This window comes from Acinonyx jubatus, chromosome B2, assembly GCF_027475565.1.
Source record: "Acinonyx jubatus isolate Ajub_Pintada_27869175 chromosome B2, VMU_Ajub_asm_v1.0, whole genome shotgun sequence".
NCBI classification, from domain to species: domain Eukaryota; kingdom Metazoa; phylum Chordata; class Mammalia; order Carnivora; family Felidae; genus Acinonyx; species Acinonyx jubatus.
The window spans coordinates 9,143,113-9,163,812 of NC_069385.1; the positions used below are offsets into that span (position 1 = coordinate 9,143,113).

A 20,700-nucleotide genomic window follows, 5' to 3' on the forward strand; every position below is an offset into this window, starting at 1 on the left:
AGGATGATTCAATATATGCCTGCTTTCTTAAAGTATTTAGATGTTTTACCTGCAGTCTTAAGCAATAAAATTCAGTCTGCTTTCAGAATCACTGAATGCATATTTTATGCATTATATTTTATTTCATTTCAGTAGTAACTGCATTTGGGATTCCCCAGCTACTCCAGTTAGTTTTTAGTTTAAGCACTAAATGTTTGGTTGCCACTGCTAATTACATGTGAATATTTATTGAAGAGACCAGAAGGTTGCATTATTTTCCTTCTAAGAGACTTACCATCCGTGCCTGTGGATATAAGGAAGATCTTATTCTAGATGTCTTTTTAAAGTTTACTTATTTTGAGAGTGAGAGGGAGCACAAGTGGGGGAGGGGCAGAGAGCGGGAGAGAGAGAGAATCCTAAGCAGCTCAGAGCCCTATGCAGGGTTTGAACTCAACAAACCTCTAGATCATGACCTGAGCTGAAGTCAGAGGCTCAGCTGACTGGACCACCCAGGCACCCATAGACTTCTATAAATGTTTTTTTGTTGTTTTGTTTTTGTTTTTTTTGTTTTTTAAAATTTTTAACCTTTATTTATTTTTTTTGAGACAGAGACAGAGCATGAATGGGGAAGGGTTAGAGAGAGGGAGAGACAGAATCCGAAACAGGCTCCAGGCTCTGAGCTGTCAGCACAGAGCCCAACGCAGGGCTTGAACTCACAGACCGTGAGATCATGACCTGAGCTGAAGTCAGACGCTCAACCGACTGAGCCACCCAGGCGCCCTTGTTGTTTTGTTTTTTAAGACAACTATGCTATAATGTGAGTTGGAGCGTTATGGCTAAAAATGCTTAGTATAGCTAATATACATATTTTTTCCAAGTAAAAATACACAGCCATATAAAAAATGGTTTCATAATTAATTTGGTATTTTACTTGTACTTTGGCAAGCTTCTAGGAACCTCAGTTTTGTCCTCTGTAAAATGGAAGTGAAGTTTTTACATGAAAAGAACGTTACATAAACAAAGCTTCTATGAAATCCAAATAATTTTATCTCCAGGTGCTGTTTCTTGTGTACATTTTTTCCTGGAAACGAGCTTTACTAACTTTTCAGTGTAACAGGGAGCTAAAACTAAGGGTTTTAGTTTCCAAGTTGCTATTAACCAGGTAAAGTCTGTCACTAGGCCTTCTAAGAAAAACAGCAATGTGAAGTGTTTGGGTTGTGTAGTAAAAGGGAACATTCTTTCTCATCCTCTTGTAGTTGTGCAAATTCCCTGGGAGGTCATATGGGCTCCTTCCTTACCCCATTGAAGGCCTGTTGTATGCCATTACATTCTGAGTGCTAGAACTATGAAAAGAAATAAGCTAGATTGTTGCCTTTAAGGGATTCTCAGTCTAATGGGGGAGTCCCATATGTAAGCAGAGAATTATAGTGCAGCGTAGTAAGTATGATAATAGAGATACCTACAGAAGAAGAGGAAGTGTGCCCTGGAGAGCTAGGGAAAGCCTCTCAGCTGGTCAGATGCTTGGGGTGGGTGTTGAGGGATGCCTAGGAGCTCACCAGTACACAGGAGCAGAAGTGAATTTAAGGCAGCAGCACTGGTCAGTTCTATTTTCCTTTGATTGTGAGTCACTTTTCATTCTCTAAGCTGTTTTTAATACCAATAGGTAAATGGTAATACGGTTCAAAGAATGGGGAAGGCTGCATTAACATAGTAATTACCTTTTTAATCTAATGTATTTGAGAAAACCTTAAAAGCAGAATGAAAATTTCCTGACCCTGACCCAACTTTGACTGTCAGCAGAAAGGAACTAATACCACCGAGGAGGATCAAACTATAATAGCCAAGTATAGTAGATTTTGCTTACCTTTTTGTTAACTATGAAGACACTTTCCACGTCCTATTTTTTTTTTTCTATTTTTGCCTGAAAGCCAGTTTTAAGCTTTCTGTATCAAAATCATCGTGTCAGATATCGTCACAAATAATCGCTTTTACTTTAGGTGGAATAGTAGGCCAAGGCCAAATCTGGCTGTGCCGGTTTTGGTAGGGGATACCAGCTAGGAATGGTTTTTACATTTTTAAAGGGTTGTTTACAACAAAAGAACAGCAAATCTGCACCAGATACCAAAATGGCCCGCAAACCGTAAAATACTTATCTGACCCTTCACGGAGGATTTCACCAACCCCTGCTTTCGGATAAAAAGAATTACTGTTCAATATGTTATCCTTGTATATATTTTATGACTAAGCTAGTATTTTGAAGCAGTCCCTCACCAATTATTCCAGTTTTTAAAAATTTCTTCTCAAAGAGCAAGTAATCTGTTTTCTTAGCCAGTATTAGGTGTATCACAGGCTCTGTGCCTGGACAGGTATTGGGAAAGCTGTCATCGCCTAGAAGCAGGCATGGTTGGTGTTGAGGTAATACTTTAAACAAGGCTGGTCCCCCAGCAGGTCTTTTGTTCTGTGGAGAAAGTGCTAGTATCTTGTGTCACACTTGCTAAGCCATTGTCTAATGACAGATTTCTGGCATATACTAAAAGAACACAATTTGTATCTGATATTTGAGTCGAAAGCAGAATATTCTATAAATGAGTTGCTTTTTTTATCACTGACAGTTTGAAATTAACTTTTGAAATTACTATCGCCTATGTGAATTTCTGACTATAGATGGTTTTCTAATTCAATCCCTAATTTAGACCACTCTAAAATAGAACCTTCTCACTGTCCACCCTTTAGCCCACTTTATTTTACTTAATAGAACTTAGTTCTATCTATAGCAATGTTAGATACTTGGAGTGGGGGGTGTTTTTTATTTTTTGTGTTTTTTCTTTCCTGGCCACAAAGCAAGATGCAAAGTGGCTTAAAAAAAAGAAAAGGCATTGTTACCTGCTTCAAGAACAAACTTTAAATTCCTACTTTATTGGCTGACCGACTAGATACACATGCCTGCCTCTGACAGGGTGTTCTGCGGTGAGCTTGTCAACCTCCCTGTGCCCTGCCCCCTCACCTGTGAGACATGATCCAGGGACCTACCTCCTAGGTTCTGATGAGGCAGGACCGGAGAGCCTAGCACCGGAAGCTTCTGGCCTCGTGCCTGGCACCCGGGCACTGTCTCTTCTCACCATAGAGAACAGAGTAAATGGCAGAGGAACTCTACTTTAACTACTAAATTCTAATCTGATTAAAAGCTTTTGTAACTCATGACGGGCATTCTTTTTCTGACTTAGCCTAATAATGCAATATATTTTCCTTTTGCTACAATGAACATCACCCCCCTCCCCCCTTCTGTAACCTCTACTTGTTCATTAACAAGTAGAGCACCTACTGTGTGCCAGGTTCTTAGCTCCTAGGGATACACTGATGAACAAAAAGGGGAAAATCCCTGCTTCCAGGGGCGCCTGGGTGGCTCGGTCGTTGAAGCCTCTGACTTGGGCTCAGGTCATGATCTCATGGTTGCCTGGATTCAAGCCCCATGTTGGGTTCTGTGCTGTCAGCAGAGCCCGATTTGAATCCTCTGCCCCTTCTTTGCCCCACCCCCTCTGGTGTGCGCTCTCAAAAATGTTAAGAAAATCCCTGCTTCCAAACCTCTACCATAAAGTCAGGGAGTGATAGCACTGTTGTTGGTTTTCATCCAGGCTTTGCCGAGAGGCAGAGGTGCTTTTCTTCTCTCACTGACTCTTGGTTGGGTGACCAGTTAAAACGACTGGGCAGAGTGTGGTTTGTTTTTGTCTGTTTTGTTGTTGTTCGGTAAATCACTCTTGCATTGGGCAGTGAGCCAAGATACTTCTCTAAGAACTTGTTTTCAAGTAGGTTTGATGATAAGCATGTCATCATTTGCCATGCCCCTGTAGATTCTTCCATCATTTCTCAGGCATTGAGGTTCAGGGAAAATTAATTCTTTTTGAATAATATTTGGACTTTTGCACCATTACTGCATCCATAGGTTTCTTGTAAGATATGTCTTAGAGGGAGAGCCAGCCATGGTTATTATGTTTTTAAAGAGAAAATTGAACCGCAGATCACTTGGTAAAAGCTTAGAACATAAATATTATTTTGGAACCACCTCCTTATGAAAATACGTTATGTATATTAGTGTAGTGTTCTTGTTAAGGCGTTTCATTGCCTTGGTTAAATAATTTCGGATGTTGCTTCTTCTTTTCAAGTATCTGCTTACATAAGTGGGACTTAGATGGGGAGACAGGGTGGGGGAAACTGGATGTTTGTTAAGAAACTGACCAAACAGGGCAGCTTGGAAATACAGTATGATGACAAGGCTGCAGAGTGCATGACACAATTCGAGGAATTCAACTGTAAAAAGTTTTTGAGACAATGGATAATTGAATATTAACTGAATTTTAAATATTAAGGAATAGTTTTGAATTATGTTGGAAGTGATAGTGGTCTGGTGGGTAACACATATACACACATGTATGTACTCAGAGTCCTTTAGAGCTACGTACTGAAGCTTTTACGATTGAAATGATCCTGCGGCAGCCTAAAAAATGCCAGCAAAAAAAAATTTTTTTTATCTTAAACTGGAAGAATATTTGAATCGAGAATGTTAGAAAGTTAATGGCATCCAGCTGGGTGACAGACAGTACATGAGGGGAGGGGGGAGTCCTTGTACTGTTCTATTTTTGTGAATGTTTCAGATTTGCCAAAGTAAAGTTTGTTTTTTAAAAGCACATAGGGGTGAAAGGGAAAGATGCTGTCACTTTTACAAACCGCCAAACGCTGGACTGGTTGGAGGGCAAGCAGGAAGGGATGTCTCTGCCCTGGGATCTGGAGTCCCAGGCGGGTCCTGCTGAGCGGCTCTCTACAGACCCCCGAGTGGATGCGGTTTCTTGGGAGACCTTGGGTGTTCTGATCAGATGAGTGACTGACCTAACCCCATCTGGACCCTCTAACCTCCCACATACCTATTTTATTCAAGGGGGACCTCCAGTCAACATTGCAGTTGATTTGAAAACACACAGAAGTGTTTGTTCCCAGCTAGTTCCAGTTACTCTGTATTCCCACAATCTTGGGGGTGGGGGTGGGGGTGGGTTGTGCTGTGTTCTGAGCCCTGGCTGGAAATAGGTCATTGTCTCAATGGCAGCATTTGCGCAGCTGAAAATTGGAAGTGAGCGTAAAGCGTGGGGCATTCCGGGGCAGGGTTTTGGAGCACTGGGACCATGGGTAGGGGTAGGGGCGGGACGAAGCAGCACAGACCTCCCCCGCCCCCTTCCCCTCCGCTAGTTATGTGCATAGACGTAATCCATCCTGGACCTGACAGACCAGATTGTGACCAAGTATGAATTGAAGGCTTTTGTTTTTGTTTTTCCCCGACACTTAGTGTAATTTCAGAAACACTGGGCCGTTTAAAGTAAGTTTGGTTGAAATGTGCTTATGCAGGCAAATTTTGTAAGGTTACTGATTTCATATGGAGTTTTAAAAAAGCTAATGGGGTCTTGCTCTCTGTTTTTGAAGATGTCAAAAGTAAGGGCTTCTTGGTCAAGTTCAAATGTATTTTGCCTAAGCTTCTTACAAGGGAAATGTTCTGTACCCCAAAATATTATGGCATATGTGGCTTTAACACTTTTTATTTTTGAAATACTCTTTACACCCAGCATGGGGCTTGAACTCACAAACTCAACATCAAGAGTTGCATGCTTAACCGACTGAGCCATCCAGACACCCCTACTGCACATGGGATCTTAAGCAGGGGCAAAGATCTGTCAAAGAAATGGCACAAGGTTTAAGTACAATTTGTCTTTTATGTCCTTGCCTAAAACAACAGGTTAGTGAAAAGAATTCTGCTTGGACATTTCTATTTTTTCATAGGCTTCCCCCCCACATCACACCCCCTCCCCAGTAGATTAGATAGGAGAAACCCTTCAGAGACTTGTAACTTTACAGAGAAAACATTCCAGGTGGGTAGTGAAGTTTAATCTATAGGCCTTTAATTTCCTGTATTTTATGAGCCTAGAATTAAAAATCGTTGCAGCAACTGGTGGCCATCCTGGCCCTGGCCCTTCTCTTCTTTTATGGGATCCTCAGTTTGTGGATATAATTAACCTCCCTTTTCAGTGGACTGAATTGATGCTGAAGTATGTATGACACATCTAGCAAAACTGAAATCATGTGTTACAGAATCAAGACTTCACAAGCTTATTAGGTAAAGAGAAAGTGACCTTTGAGTGGGGAGAAAAGGATGTAGACCGCATCTGTGTTTCTGGAAAGAAAGAGTTTCTTTTGTGGAACGTGACATTCTTTGATCATTGCCTCCCCTTTCCTAGGTCAGGTGTCCAAGCATTGTAGCTAGTTTAGTGCCCATATTAAATCTACACACACAGTGTATGTCATTCCTACTTACAGACTCTCACAAAAAAAGGTTCTTTAAAACGCACAGCTATGGGCACCTGGGTGGCTCAGTCGGTTAAGCGTCCGACTTCAGCTCAGGTCATGATCTCGCGGTCCGTGAGTTCGAGCCCCGCGTCGGGCTCTGTGCTGACAGCTCAGAGCCTGGAGCCTGTTTCCGATTCTGTGTCTCCCTCTCTCTCTGCCCCTCCCCTGTTCATGCTCTGTCTCTCTCTGTCCCAAAAATAAATTTAAAACGCACAGCTAGTAGGCGTCAGGAAAATGATTTTTATGTGCCCTCAAGCTGATAAGAAAATGTCCACCAGTATTCCTCTGCAGCACAGGTCATTGGAACTTGGGTGAGAGGGACGATCCTTTCATTTTGTCACATGTCTGGAAAGCAGTGTCTTCCTGCCTCTGTTTCCTCCTTCTAGAAGCGGTGCCTGAGCCCATGAACAGAGGGGAGCACGAAATGTTCCCAGCTCAGTTTTCAAGTAGTGGGAACTGACCTTCTTTTTAGTGGGGCTGCTCAGAAAGTTCCCATCTAGCTCTAAGGTTGTGATTTTCTCTGGTTATAATGAGTACAAACAAGACTGGTTTGTCTGCTTTTTGTATTGCAGCTCTGCTTGACAGGAAGTGGGTCTGGGGGCAGGAAGTGGCTTATTTTCAGAAGCAAAAGGAGCCATTTAGAAAGACTTGGGGTTTCATTACATGCTCTTGAAATTATGCGATGGTTGATCTGGGCTCTTCCTTTTTGTATACCTGTAATTTTACATAATTTTATCCTGGAATTTGGAAATATAAACTTTTCAGAATTGAAAACGATTGAGTTATCGAAAGATACAACTTTAGCAATAACATTTAGAAGCCCCATAGATACAAATAAGTATTTTTAGTAGCTGATTATCAGAAGTTGAGGAAGTTGCATACACTTTTCTGGGCCCCAGTTTCCTCAGCCTTTCAAAGAAAGTAGTTGGACAAGGATAACTTTTCACCTCTCACCAAGCAGTACCCATTTAGAATCTGCCTACAAGATAGTTTTACCTTGTCACTACTTTTGTTGTTCCACTTATAATGTATGCATTTATGTAACATAAAAATATGATCTAAAATGTAACGTGTAGAGATACCTGAAACATGAAAGTTCTTTGGAAATCCCAAGACCCAGCTGTCATGTTAACACTCTGCCCTATTGTCCACTGCACATTAAAAATTTGACGTTTCTAAAGTTAAGAAAGGAGGTAAAGGGTAGATAGTGTTAACTCTTATTATGATTAAGTTACCCTCAAAATTCCTTAAGTGATATCGAATTCTTAGCTAAAATGATGTTGGTGCCCCCCTCATGGTGTCAAAACGCTCTTGGGGTAGGAAGCAGGGGCCTGGCTGCTTCCCACCCCTGTATTTCCATGGTCAAAAAGATATTTTTAAGTGTTTACTTTTTAGAGAGTGTGCGCACACGTGCACGCAGAGGGGGGTGGGGACAGAGGGTGTGAAATGGGCTCTTCGCTGACAGAGAACCTGATGTGGGGCTCAAACTCAAGCCGTGAGATCATGACGTGAGCTGAAGTCAGACGCTTAACCTGCTGAGCCACCCAGGCACCCCATCCAGGTTAAAATTTAAACTCCCATTCCCTAATACTAAGGACTGTGCTTAACCTGAACTGAGAAACTCTACTTACAGCTACTTGGTTGATAATGGAGTTGAGCTGGCTATTTGTCATTGAACTCTGTGATTGTGACCTTACTTTTCATTAGTAATTAGCACCTGGGCAGATGTTAACCGACCACTGCTTTTTTTTTACACTCCCGTCTAGAAGGAATAGGAGGGGAGGGCACAGGATTGCTTTAATCCAGGATAGTGGCCCATCCTGAGGCACTAGATTGTGGCAGGTTAATTTGGTTTCTTGATAGATACTCCCTCCCAATGGGACATTCTCAGGCTCCCATGAACTAACTGTTAGCATCAGCTCACATGTAGCCAAGCTTGAATTGTCCAGGGGAAATGATACCATCACCAGGAATGGAGTATCTGGAGCCCCGTGATGGGCACCATGAGACGGGAGGACAGCCATCAGCAGCATCGCCCAGTCCTTCTCTGTGACTTTCAGTGCCTCCTATTCTCAGGAATAGTGGGACCACCCGCCCATGGTTCCTGGGAAGGTTCCAGGAATTACTGAGAACCGAGGATCAGCACTTTGACCTCTGTAGAAGTGCTGTATATTGGTTATTAGAGCTGTCAAAATGGACTCTTGGTCAGCCTTAACATTTGATGATTTTATTATTCCTGTTACGAGGCAATAAAAGACTGGAAAAGACCAGTATGTTGTCCTAGTTTTGTATAACTATTTGAAAACTATCAGAACATGAGTTTTATATCTATTCTGCCCTTCTGTCTTCAATGGTTTGTTGTGCTGCAGATAAAACGATGATGCATACAAGAATTTTTACTGAATTCCCTGACCAATTTTGTTATAATCCAGCCTCTACATTTGCAAAGGTGGTTGACCGGTTCTCTTTGGCATCTGGAAACGTTCCTGCCGCAATCAACCAATTTGTTCACTGCTACTCAGTTTCTTTAATCTTGAAAGAGAAGAACATATAAAATGATGTGATTGGGTATAATTTAAATGTAAGATACACAGGAGCTCAAAAGAAAGGAATAGCAGTATTTTGAGTCATTATCCGTTGATTTACAGGTTTGCTGTTAGTGTTATTTAATTAGTAAAATGTATTTATACTGCTTTTTCCATCTTCTCTGAAGGTCTGGTGTTAAGAGCTAGCACTGAACATGTATCTCTGGAATTTTAAACTTTGAGCCCAGCCTGCTTTGGGCGCGTGGTGACACGTGGTTCTGCTGGTGGTGGGAACATTTCAGGAGGGACTGCTGCCCCCCCAGCTCTGACCGACCGTGGTGCTGGTGTCGGGTCATTACGGACTTGGCTCCATTTGATGCACAATCGTATTTTAAGGACCACATTTCTATTTTACTTGTCTTCTCTCTGTACATCACTGTTGTGCTGTTGTGGTAAATACCTCCCCATAGCAACATACCGGTTTTTCTTTTGGCCTCTCTATCCTTAAAAGAATGGTATACGACAGCAGGGTGGTTTCTGGACTGGCTTTCTTCAATAAAAGCCGGGCTCGTCTAATTATATGCTTATTAGAAACTATAACAATGTAAAATATGGTCACTGGATTTTCTTTTTCTTTTTTTTTTTTTTTTAACGTTTATTTATTTTTGAGACAGAGAGAGACAGAGCATGAACGGGGGAGGGCCAGAGAGAGAGGGAGACACAGAATCGGAAGCAGGCTCCAGGCTCCGAGCCATCAGCCCAGAGATCGTGACCTGAGCTGAAGTCGGACGCTTAACCGACTGAGCCACCCAGGCGCCCCCGGTCACTGGATTTTCAATGGCAACTACTTCTATATAATTTTGTTGTTTATATAAACAGTGTTACTGGGAGCGATGTTCATTTGAAACAAACAGTTTATATCCTAGGTAGAAAAAAGTTATCTTTTAAGTAGTAGTCATTACCATGATCCCCTAAAAAGGGCTGATGAAATAGAGGGAGAAAAGCAAAAAAAATCCATTTGCCTTTGGGGCTTGGCTGAATTCATCCATCTGCATTTCTACGCTAAGCCGATTAAGGTTTGCTAAGTTAACGGTCAAGTTTGCGGAGCTTGGTCATTTGTTAGCTAGCGTTTGTGAAAACGCTATGACCACTGTGTGTCATAGCTAATGTTAGGATTATTTATTGAGTTGGAGTATTGCTCATAAGGACTTAATCTTTATCTCAAAGATCAGGATCCAGAGAGATGACCAAAATAGGGGGTCCATCTGTTGGGATATGGAGTATGTGGGATGGGAGAGCATAGGTCTATAACTGTTTTTAGTTCTAATGAATGAAAATTTAGTGAAGATATTTTTACGTAGTGGATTATAAGTAACAGCAATAAATGCATTACTTTGGCCAAAAGGTGTTGTGGCTTCTTGTATGTTTGGGATAGTAACCTCTTGCCCTGAGAGCAGTGGCTGTCTGGGGTGGCTCACCTGTGAGTTTGGTAGAGCGGTGTCGACTTACGGGCTCCATCCCAACTTACTGAGTCAGACTCTCTGGGCCCGGGGCCCGGAAAGCTGTGTCAACAAGCTCTTCAGGTGAGTCTTTTGCGTGTGCAGGTTTGTGGAGCACTGAGGACCCAAGGAGTAGCTTATAAGGTGCAGCTGGCTGTATTTCTTAAACGATTACCAAGGGACACCAGATTTCCTACAACATGTCTGATGTGGTCACGTCCTTTGGGCAGCAGTGAACAGGGCTCTGGAGGTGTTTGTGTTAAGTAGCTGTAGCATGCCCGGCACCATCGGAGTTCAGTGTTGAACAGAAGACTCGGCCGCCTGCCTAAAAGTTAGAGCAGGAACACGATTTACTTGGGAGAACCCTGAACAAGAGCCTGGGTTCTCCCCTCCTCTCCTTGGTGGTGAACGCCCAGTTGTCTTCCCTCGTGTGTAAGGGGAAGGAGTCGACTAGAACTCATGATGCTAGAAATACTGCTGGCTTCAGAGAGTAAGTGTGGGAGCATAGGATTCAGAGTGTCTTCTACTGTGTTCACATCAGTTTGGCAGCTTGGACCGTCTTCCTGTGAGCACATAGAATATTTTCATTTACGACTTACAGCAGTAAACTTAAATTGAATTTTAGTTTTTAAAAATTCATTTTTCTGAGTTGCTGGGCTGGCTCAGTCGGCGCAGCATGTGACTCTTGATCTCAGGGTTGTGGTTTCAAGCCCCACATCGGATGTAGAGATTACTTAAAAATCTTTTAAATAAGTACACACATAAAAATTCATTTTTTTATCTTTATTTTCCCCTAAAGATTTTTTATTCTTACCATTTTGAATGCCAAACTGACAGTATAGTTCATATTTGCAATCACTAAAGCAACATGGAGCTAGTTAATAAGCTACTCAACCCAAATGTCCCAAATGGTGAATGGATGGACAGCAGTGATGTATCCATACACTGGAATGTTCCTTGGCGATAAAGAGGGAAGCCCCAGTACAGGCTATATCATGGATGAACCTCGAAAACATTACACTGAGTGATGGAAGGCAGAGTGTTTATACGCCCTGTTGAGAACAGGGAAATCTATGGAGACAAAAAGTAGATGAGTGTTTCTCAGGGCTGGGGAGAGAGGAGTATTGGCAGGGGTGACTGCTAATGGGCACCAGGTTTCTTTTAAGGGAATGAGATGCTCTAAAATTAGATAGTGGTGCTGGTTGCATAACTCTGCTGAAAACCACTGAATTGCATGTTTTAGATGGGCGAATTGTGTGTAAGTTACATTTCAACAAAGCTGTTATTAAAAAAGAACACATAATGACTCAACATGAAAATCAAAATACAATAGTCTCTATAATTATTGAATTACATGAACCAAAATAACATTTCAGAAAACTGTTATAAATCATTTATTATCTGTTGTGAGAATTTTTCCTTGTTCTACTTCCCTGCTTCCCCCATTTGTGGGAGAAAGTTTACTGTATCTACTTCCTATCAGAGCATTTCTAAGTATTTGAAAGGTCTTATCCAAATATTTGAAAGCTGTTAGAAGTTGCTGAAGTGGCACCTTCGGAAGAAGGCTGGAATGTTGGAAAACAGCACTGACATTTTTAAGTGATTATGAAAGGTCAGGCTCTCAATGTAATCTTGGTGGCGCTTGGATGGTTCTACTGAGGCTAATTTTTGAGTAAATGCAGGTGTGATAGTATAGGGATTAATCTGTTATCACTGAATCCACTGCCTGAAATTCAAACATTCAACTGTTACGGTTTGTATTTCGCTGTGTATTTTAAATGGTTTTCCTGCTTAAGTAGGTAGGAAAATCACTGCAAACTTTCTTCCCCCACCCGCCGACTAAGATGAAATCTGACTGCCTTGCCCAAGAAGACAAACGAGCGCTTGCCTGTAAAGGCTGTAGAGGAATTGATTGGTCTTGAATGTTTCCTTCTTGGTCTTTAGTGCACTATGAATTTATTCTGTAAAAAGTGTGATTAGAGAGGTAATCTTTTTTTTTTTTTTTTTTAGAGAGGTAATCTTAAACCAAATTCATTGTATTTCAGAAGGAAATGGGCACTTCCCAAAGGAAAAATTGCGGTACTGGATTTATTTACCAAAACAAGGGAAAGAACTGGCAGATAATATGACAGCCATACGTGGGTTAGAAGTAAAATCCAGTATTTCATTGTCAATATCATTTTTATGCCTCTCAGACTCTTAGAAGGCATTTTAGATACCATTTTGATCAAATAAACTGGGAAGACTTAGAAATCATGTTTTCCAGAGTACATTCTGAGACATACCAGTCCTTTGGGATATTCCATGGAAGAAACTTCTGTAGGTAGAACATTCCTGGGGAACTTTGACTAGGACACTGCCCTGGGGTTTTGCACCAAAGGTATTAACACAACAAAGACACTCAAGCCTTTCCATTAAAGAAAGAAAAAGAAAACAGAAACCACCTTAACATATGTGACCTCCAGATAGGCCCCCCCCCCCCCCCCATTTGTATCACCTCTTTGTCTCCCTATGAAGGTCAGATAATGTTCTACAGAACTGCACTGCCCCTGACTTGGGTGGTGTCAGAAGCCGTTCAGATAGTTTTTTAAGTTATAGAATGTTACAGTTGGGAGATCCCTCGTAGATAAAACGTTTCCAGTCACAGGACTTCATATTACAAATGAGGGGAAGGGGCTTTCTTCAGGATGTGGACCACTGGGCAGGGATTGGCCGGGATGCCTAGGGAAGCGGGTCTTGGCCCCCTACCTGCTGTCAGGCCTGTGCTTGTGGTTTCTCAGCTTTCGGGGGGAGTGAGCAAAGGGAACAATGGATTTCTTTTTTTTTTTTTTTAAGTTTATTTATTATTCTGAGAGAGCAGGTGGGGAGGGGCAGAGAGAGAGAAGCCCAAGCAGGCTCTGTCAGACTTGGGGCTCAAACTCCTGAACCATGAAATCATGATGCGAGATGAAATCAAGAATCAGTCGTTTTGACTGAGCTACCCAGGTGCCCCAATTTATTTTTGTTTTAATAGGGTAAATTGTTAATTGAGTTTATTTAAAAAAAAAAAATTGTGGTTTAACACACTTACATTCTCCTCTTGGAAAAAGAGGTAGTTGCATCAGAGCAATAAAACGTGTGCTACTCTGTGTCCAGCCAGAGAGTTGCATTTTCCCTCCTGGAAATGTGAAATCAGGTATGAGCTTTCCTTTTGCCCATGAAAACCATCTCCTGGCCGGCTTTTAGTAGCATCACAGTTGGCTATTTTTCTCTCATCAATCTTTCTGGTCCGTCCACACAGCTTTCCTAAGAAGTCAACCCACCTGTTTTCACAGCTCCAGCCTTCATTGCGCTCCTGCACCTCCCTGGCGCTGTTGGACTTCAGACCTAGCACTTCTGAGGTGGAAGGGACCTCGGGACTTCTAGTCCAAAACTTCAGCTTGCAGACAAAGCGGGGTGTGAGGCCCGGTGGGAGGAAGTTCTGAGGCTACAACACCAGCTCTCAAACCCGGGCCCCCTGGCTGCTGTTCTCTTGCCCGTGTTTCAGTGATCCCCGAATTCAGCTGGTTTTCTTGGGCTGAGGCCGAGAAACTCAGGCTGCACTGGGGATTCTAATAGTTGGACCCATTTGGAAATAACTGTGAATGGGTGCTACTTGAGACCCATCTCTGTCGATCATGTTGTAAGTGACAGAAGGGCGAGAGAAGTCTGACTCCTCTGTCTGCAGTGCCCAGGGCACCCAGGGCACCCAGTAGGCACCCAGGCACCCAGTGGGCACCCAGGCACCCAGTGAGCGAGCCTCCAGGGCATGCCATGTGCCCACTAGCTGGGGTGGGTTGCCAACAGTGAAATAAAACCACTATGGTTCATTGGCATATAGTGTCACAGTTTTGAGCTGAGCTAACCCATAAGAGCAGCAAATAGAATTTTTTTAGAGTAGATTATTAAGCGGAGGGAGGACAGAGACAGCATTACAGTTAGGTTTTCATTAACTTCATTAACTAAGGCAAAGATAGGTCTATGTGTTAAATCACCTATCAGATAACCTATTCGTTACCTAGTCACGAGGCATGGCTCATACACCTGTGAAACAGCAGTCATTTCATAAAAACTAAACATGCATGGCATTTTGCTTAGATTTAAGAACTTTTACTGGCCAGATTTGTTCTTGTTTTAGAAATAAAACTTTTCATTCCTGTTTTTGTTTTTATAGCCTTTGTCTCTTTCAAATACAGACCTGCAGCATATACTAATATTCTAGTAATCAAAAACTCGCCTGTCTTACTGAAATGAGAACACAAGTTCCCCACTAAGCTAGGCTGCTAGGGCAAAAAGAAGAAAGATTTTTCTGCTAAATATGGCCAGTGTGGAAAATCTGCATTATACTCATTAGAGCCTCATTTTTTTGGATGTGTTGGGGCATCTTCATTAACATGTTTTCTTGACTTGTGTCTAAGCAAGTCCTCTTACTCTAAAATTTATGACATGGCATAGAGCAGTAGAAAGACCTCATTATTTTTAATCTGTGGAGTTTAAAAAGCTTTTGCTAACTTAACTCCATTATCTAAAGTTATTTATGAATTCCCATTATACGTAGTGGGGTCTGGTTAAGTCTAGTTCCTTCTGTGTTGTAACATTTTAGAACTCTCAGTATGGCTTTGTTTCTTAGTTTCAGTTGGAGTAGCACGGGGAGGGAGACATGAATTGTTGAGCTACCGTCTACACCGTCCACGGCATGGGGCATGTGTGTCTGTGTGCACGTGAGGGGGAACTCGAGCAAAACTCAACTTGAATCACTGTCATCACCCCTAAACAAAGCAGAATGTTTAAAAGGCTTTCAGTATTGTGTCAAGCCTGAGAGAATCCCTGCCTTTTGGGGTTAGACTTTCAGTGACTGACTGCATGCGGTCTATACACACGTATCCCACACATTACTATGGGATTTTGCTGCCTTCAGCAGATGTTGCCTTTGATAAGAAAAACTTAACCTGGGGGTAATTACCAGGACAATAAAAGTTGCAAACCATGCATTCTTTCCCCCATCGTTTGCACACGGTTTGGGTTTGTGTGATGGTATGTTTTAAGACTGTGGACCTCTGGCTTTTTTTGTGGAACCATGCTCACATTGATCATGCAGGACCACACAAGCCCACTTTATTTCTGTGGCACCGTTGCAGATATGAGCATCAGCTTCCATCCCAGTACTGAAAAGAATTGCTTACCGTGGAAACTCAAGACAAAGAGAATCAAAAAGGAGAGTTGGGATTTAGACATGTTTCCTTAATTGCTAAAGTCTGATTTCTTTTAAAGGTACTGGATAAGTGGATCAAAATATGTATATAAATGGTCTTGTCATCTGAGTAAGTGCTTCATTTTAAACTTGGATACAAGTTTGTGCCATATTTCAGTATTTCGTTATTAAAGATCTATAAAATTGAAAATAATCTTAACAGGCTTTGTAAACCCAGAGCTCTATATCCTGCTTCTGATGAAGACAGTGCCTCTCTGTGGCCCTCAGTCTGGGTAGCTGCCTCCCGTTTCCTCAGCATCTGGAAATGATGGGAGCACTTTTAGATGGTCCCAGGGACTGGGGACATTTGTGTTTAGTAGGTGGGCTCAGACCTGCACTGGAGATAGTCTTGGCAGAGCGAGCACCTGTGCCTGGAATGCCATTCATGCCCCCATGAGAAACACTAGCGGGGCAGTGACCTTGTCCAGGAGCACGCACCTGTGACGCAGAGCAGCTCGGCCACCGGTCATCATGTATTGTTCGTTCACGTGTTGTTTAGGGTTCCTGAGATATCTCGTCCCAGCCTCCTATCAATATTGTAGAGCATGCGCTATATATGAATATACACGTATGTTGGTAAAATTCATTTGATTTATAATTTGGGGGCGGGAGATTGAAAATAAGAAAAATTCTGTTGTGTCCCCAAATCAGAACTGGAAATTACAGGGCCAGGAGACCAAACAATGGAGGAAAGCCTATTTGTTTCCTGTTATTTGTCCCAATTTTATTTGTTACTGCAATGCCAGAAAAACTTAACCTGATCTTTATTTAGGCTGAATTTGTTGGAGATTCTGTACCACACTTCATGCTTGCCGGTGGGTGTTGGGCCTCACAGAAAGAATTCTCTGGAAAGACCAGACCGACTAAAACTTGGCAGAATGGCTGTGTTGGAGCTGTGGACGGCAGAGCAGGTCCTTGTGGTGGTTCGTGTACTTTGTGGAGGTTATGCAGACCTTCTCTTCATGCTTCATTTTTAAGAAGTTTACTTTCTACGGACTACTGGCCTGTTACCCCCATCCTCAGTAAAACTACTCATTTTACTGGATATTTGCTTTTTCAAAGAGTTGTGTGAACTTGGAATCAAATGTAGATCTGATTTAAACCTTAAAATCATTTTTTTTTTAATATTCCTGGTAATCAGTTTGCAATCAGTGAATCAGAAAAGCATATCGAAGACCCCGTATTTGTGGGCCTCCACCTTAGTTTTGGGTGTGATGTATCCTTGTGGGCTTATGAGTGTGTAATTGGAGCGACATTCGTCTACTGGAATGTTTGACTTGGGGCTGCTTTTTCATCTCTAATATGTGCATTTGGAACCATAATAGAGAAAGGTACTTTTATCTTCTTCATAATAGCCGTTTTGTGATTATTAAAAAAATAAATTATTGCCAGCAGGAAAAGAAACTTAGGTTTTTATGTTTTAATATAGTTGAAGAATTTACAGTATGTTTCCTTTTGCTTCTCAGTAAACTCGAGTTTTTTAATTTGTAGACTTGAGATTGAAAGGGAGACTTTTCTTGAAATCCTGGAAAATTTATGCCTCCCTTCTCTTTACTGTCAACCAGAGAACCTTTAAGACACAGTGGATTGTATCAAAGTATCTCTCCACTATCAGTCTTCAGGGTTAGGGGGGAAAAACATCCCTAAAGACTGGTTTTGTTCCTAAAGAGACCACCAGAGTGGTGACTGCTAAGCATCTGTAGTGTGCCAGCTCTCCTTAGACCTTTGTCAGCAAAGCGTTAGTCCTGTTGCTCTGTCCCCGTGATATTTACATCTGAGGAAGGAGGGGTTTAGGGTACACGTCTATCCAGCTACTTACGTATGTCACTCGAAAAATGGTGAAAAGCAAGCGTTTCCTAACATTGAGCATTCTGGGGTGCCTGGATGAGGCACTGGTTGAGCGTCTGACTCTTCATTTCGGCTCAGGTTGCGATCACTGGGTCGTGGGATTGAGCCCCACGTCGGGTTCTGTGCTGAGTGTGGAGCCTGCTTGGGGTTCTGTCTCTCCTCTGCCCCTCTGTCTCTCCTGCTCACATGCGCTTGCGCTCTCTCTTTGTAAAAACATAAATAAAAAATAAAAAAGATAATTAAGCTTTACTCTTGCTGTGTGGTGGTGTTTTTCTTTAGGACAGTCACATAAAGTAGTATGTGGTCTGTTTCATATGCTGGTAAATTTGAGTTTTCTCGAGTGATATATTTGAAAACTACTTTGAAATGAGTTTTTTAAACAAAACACTCCATGGGAATGTTAGAGACCTCGTTAAGGCCCCTCATCGCCCCCACCTCAGTTCCTTGTGCTCCGACCATCTTGTGATCTGTCCGTCCCCATGGCGTACTTCTGTCCTCTGCTGGATGGCTCTCGCAGGTTTGTATTGATGGGATGTGTGCCATTTTGCTTGCCATAGCTTTTTCATTTCTGAAGCAGTTTTCCACGTTTCTACCATCTTCTTAATTAGCATTTCAGTTACTGCACAATACCCTCTTTTGATGTGTCCTCAGTCATCTGACCGTTTCTCTTTTCACTAGTCAGTTGCTGATGTTTCTAAACCTTCTGGTATATTGCTTGCTCCTTCTCTGTTCCTTTCACTTATTGTCTTGGTCTGACTTCTCAAGGAGGCTGGCCAGCCCACTGGTGCCTTCCTTGGCTGTTGTGAGGGTCAGTGCGAGCTGGTGCACGGAGAAATGTTAAATGTTTATCAAGGTATTTTTGTAGAGAACCAGCTTAGACCTAAGTGCGAATGTGCTTCAGTAAAGCAAAGGAGGCCTGCGTTTGAGTCCAAACTGTGCACACACTGAGACTCGGCAGCTGTCCACTGTGAGTGGACACTCGCAGCGTGTGAGTGTGTGCGCATGCGTGTGTCATGACAGCATGAGAATGGATGTCAGTGAGGAATTTACTCTTGCCGTGTTGCTAAGTAGCTTTGAGTTTATGCCGACGGCTCAGAAGATCATTACAAGAAAGGAGCACCCAGTTAAGTGTAATTCATTTCGTTCTGTTTTCTAGATCAACGTCCGAGTTACCACCATGGATGCGGAGCTGGAGTTTGCCATCCAGCCAAATACAACAGGAAAACAGCTTTTTGATCAGGTTGGTCTTTGAGCTTAGGAGGGAGAATCCCTAATTAGAAAATTATTTTTTGCAGATCTGAATAATTTTGCTGAGCATATTGGCTTGCGGCTTACCTCTTTTTGTAGAGGAGAACATTTCTCCTTCCTCCAGGGGGTTCACACTGTTGTAAACACCCTGTGCGAGTAGCCCCTGTTCACAGCCCTGTGAGGAAATTTGGGGATGCTCTGAAGTCTTCATTAGCACAGCCCGTGAGCTAGGCGAGGCAGAGCACGTCCACATCCCTGCGTATTTCTTCTTGAGACCTGAAGGTGGATGCAGAACACTGATCATAGCGAGCCACCCGGAAAGCGGTGATAATTCTGCCATGGAACAGTTCCAGGTTCTGGAACAAGATCTGCTTCTCTGGGCTAAGTAAAGTCTGCTCCGGGGCCAGGGCTCCAGGAGGGCAGCAGGCGCAGACATGAGTTTACGGGTCCCTTGAGCTATAGCCTGCCTGGCTAAGAGGCCCCGCTGATGAGACAAGTGATGGTCTGAACCCTAGCGCTAAGCCCAGAGATTGGAGTGGGTGGTGATCAGGAGCTGAGGGAGGGTGGGTGACTTCTAGCAAATTTAGAAGGTGTAGGGGACTCCCTCCTGCGTCTGGTCATATCTCCTCCTTGTCCCCAAAAGTGAGCACCCGGTAGGTTCATCCCCACCATGTGCTGGGCCGGCACTGGTGTGCGTGCTGGGCTTTGTGGGGTGGGCAGGGACACCTCCGTTCTGCCTGTGCTGCTCTTGTGAGGTCATTGCCTGGCTCTGCCCATACCCAGTAAGGACAGAGGCATTTACTCTTCGCGGTCAGGCTGGACTTGGGGCAAAAACCTAAAGGTTTCTTCTGAAAGCGAATCCTGAAGTGTAAATTAAGTGGAGCCAGCCGAGCCCTGTGTGGGTTGGGTCAGTGGTTCGAACGTGGGTCGTACCAGAGGCCTTGTCTGTAAATGAGTGGTGGGGCTGTCCTCAAGTGACTGTTCTAAAGCGGAGACGGAAACTGGGGGTTAGTTACAGAATTTCGATGCCTCGGCCGTTTACCTGCCCGGCCTCCATCTGCCTTGTTTGTTTGCGTGTCGCTTCTCCGACATCGCGTGAGGAGTCCGCGGTGACACCACTGCCAGTGTCCGAGACATCCGTGTCTGCCCGTGGGACCCTTTGGAAGCGGAGGGAGCGGAGAGAGCAGCGAGGCCTGCCCTGCTCCCTGACATACTCCGCTTGGGTGGTCCGGTTCCACGGACGTTTTTAACCGCACGCTCGTGTGCTAGGCGTGGATGGAGCTGTGTACCGCTCGGGGTTCCCCCCGCTTTCTGGTCCAGGTTGCCACGTTGGCAGAACTCGGCATGTTCCTACATGTTGAGCGATTGTACTCGTTTGGTGTTTGCGTTGGTTTGGCTTTTTTCCCTGCATTGGTTTAAAAACGGGTATTTTTATTAGATTATCTGCTTAACAGAGGCATGGAGCTGTGGGTTAGTAGGTATACAAAAAATGGACCCTGAACTCAGTCGGTAGGTGTGGGTTATTTTAAAAACGTATTTAATAAATCCAGTCAGCATGCCAAGTCTGGATAAATTCAGTATCTAAATTGTTAGCCCCATCAGCCACATTCAAGCGCGATGATACTGTTCCCCAGCCCTGAAAGTGAAGTCCCCAGATCTGTGTGCTAAACAGAACACAAGGCCACATCCCACTTGAACCTCTGTTCCCAAATCATGTTTCCTGCCCGAATCTCAGCCAACCTCCAAGACAGGTAGTGAGATTCTACCACCAGTCAGTTATCAGAAAGGGAAGTAGTGGGAGACAGAAAGATCCCGAACTCCACCTTCAGCAGTAGGACCTGGATCACAAAGAACTCTGATCACAGAGTTCACATTTAATTTCTTTTCAGTTTGGTGTGTCCCTAAAGAAAAATGCGATATAATCTGAGGGTGCTGAGGTTGGAGCTGA

At 43.2% G+C, this 20,700-nt stretch overlaps 1 protein-coding gene across 2 annotated transcripts in view; it reads left to right on the forward strand.

The window, feature by feature from the left end:
* The window catches only part of EZR (ezrin), a 50,634-nt gene that overhangs the window by 6,742 nt on the left and 23,192 nt on the right, over positions 1-20,700 (forward strand). The window contains exon 3 of one of the 2 annotated variants that reach the window (XM_027056536.2): positions 18,661-18,744. In XM_027056536.2, coding sequence (XP_026912337.1) covers positions 18,661-18,744 — 84 coding nt within the window. Of the gene's footprint in view, positions 1-18,660; positions 18,745-20,700 lie in introns of those variants that run through there. The other variant, XM_027056537.2, reaches the window with a different exon arrangement.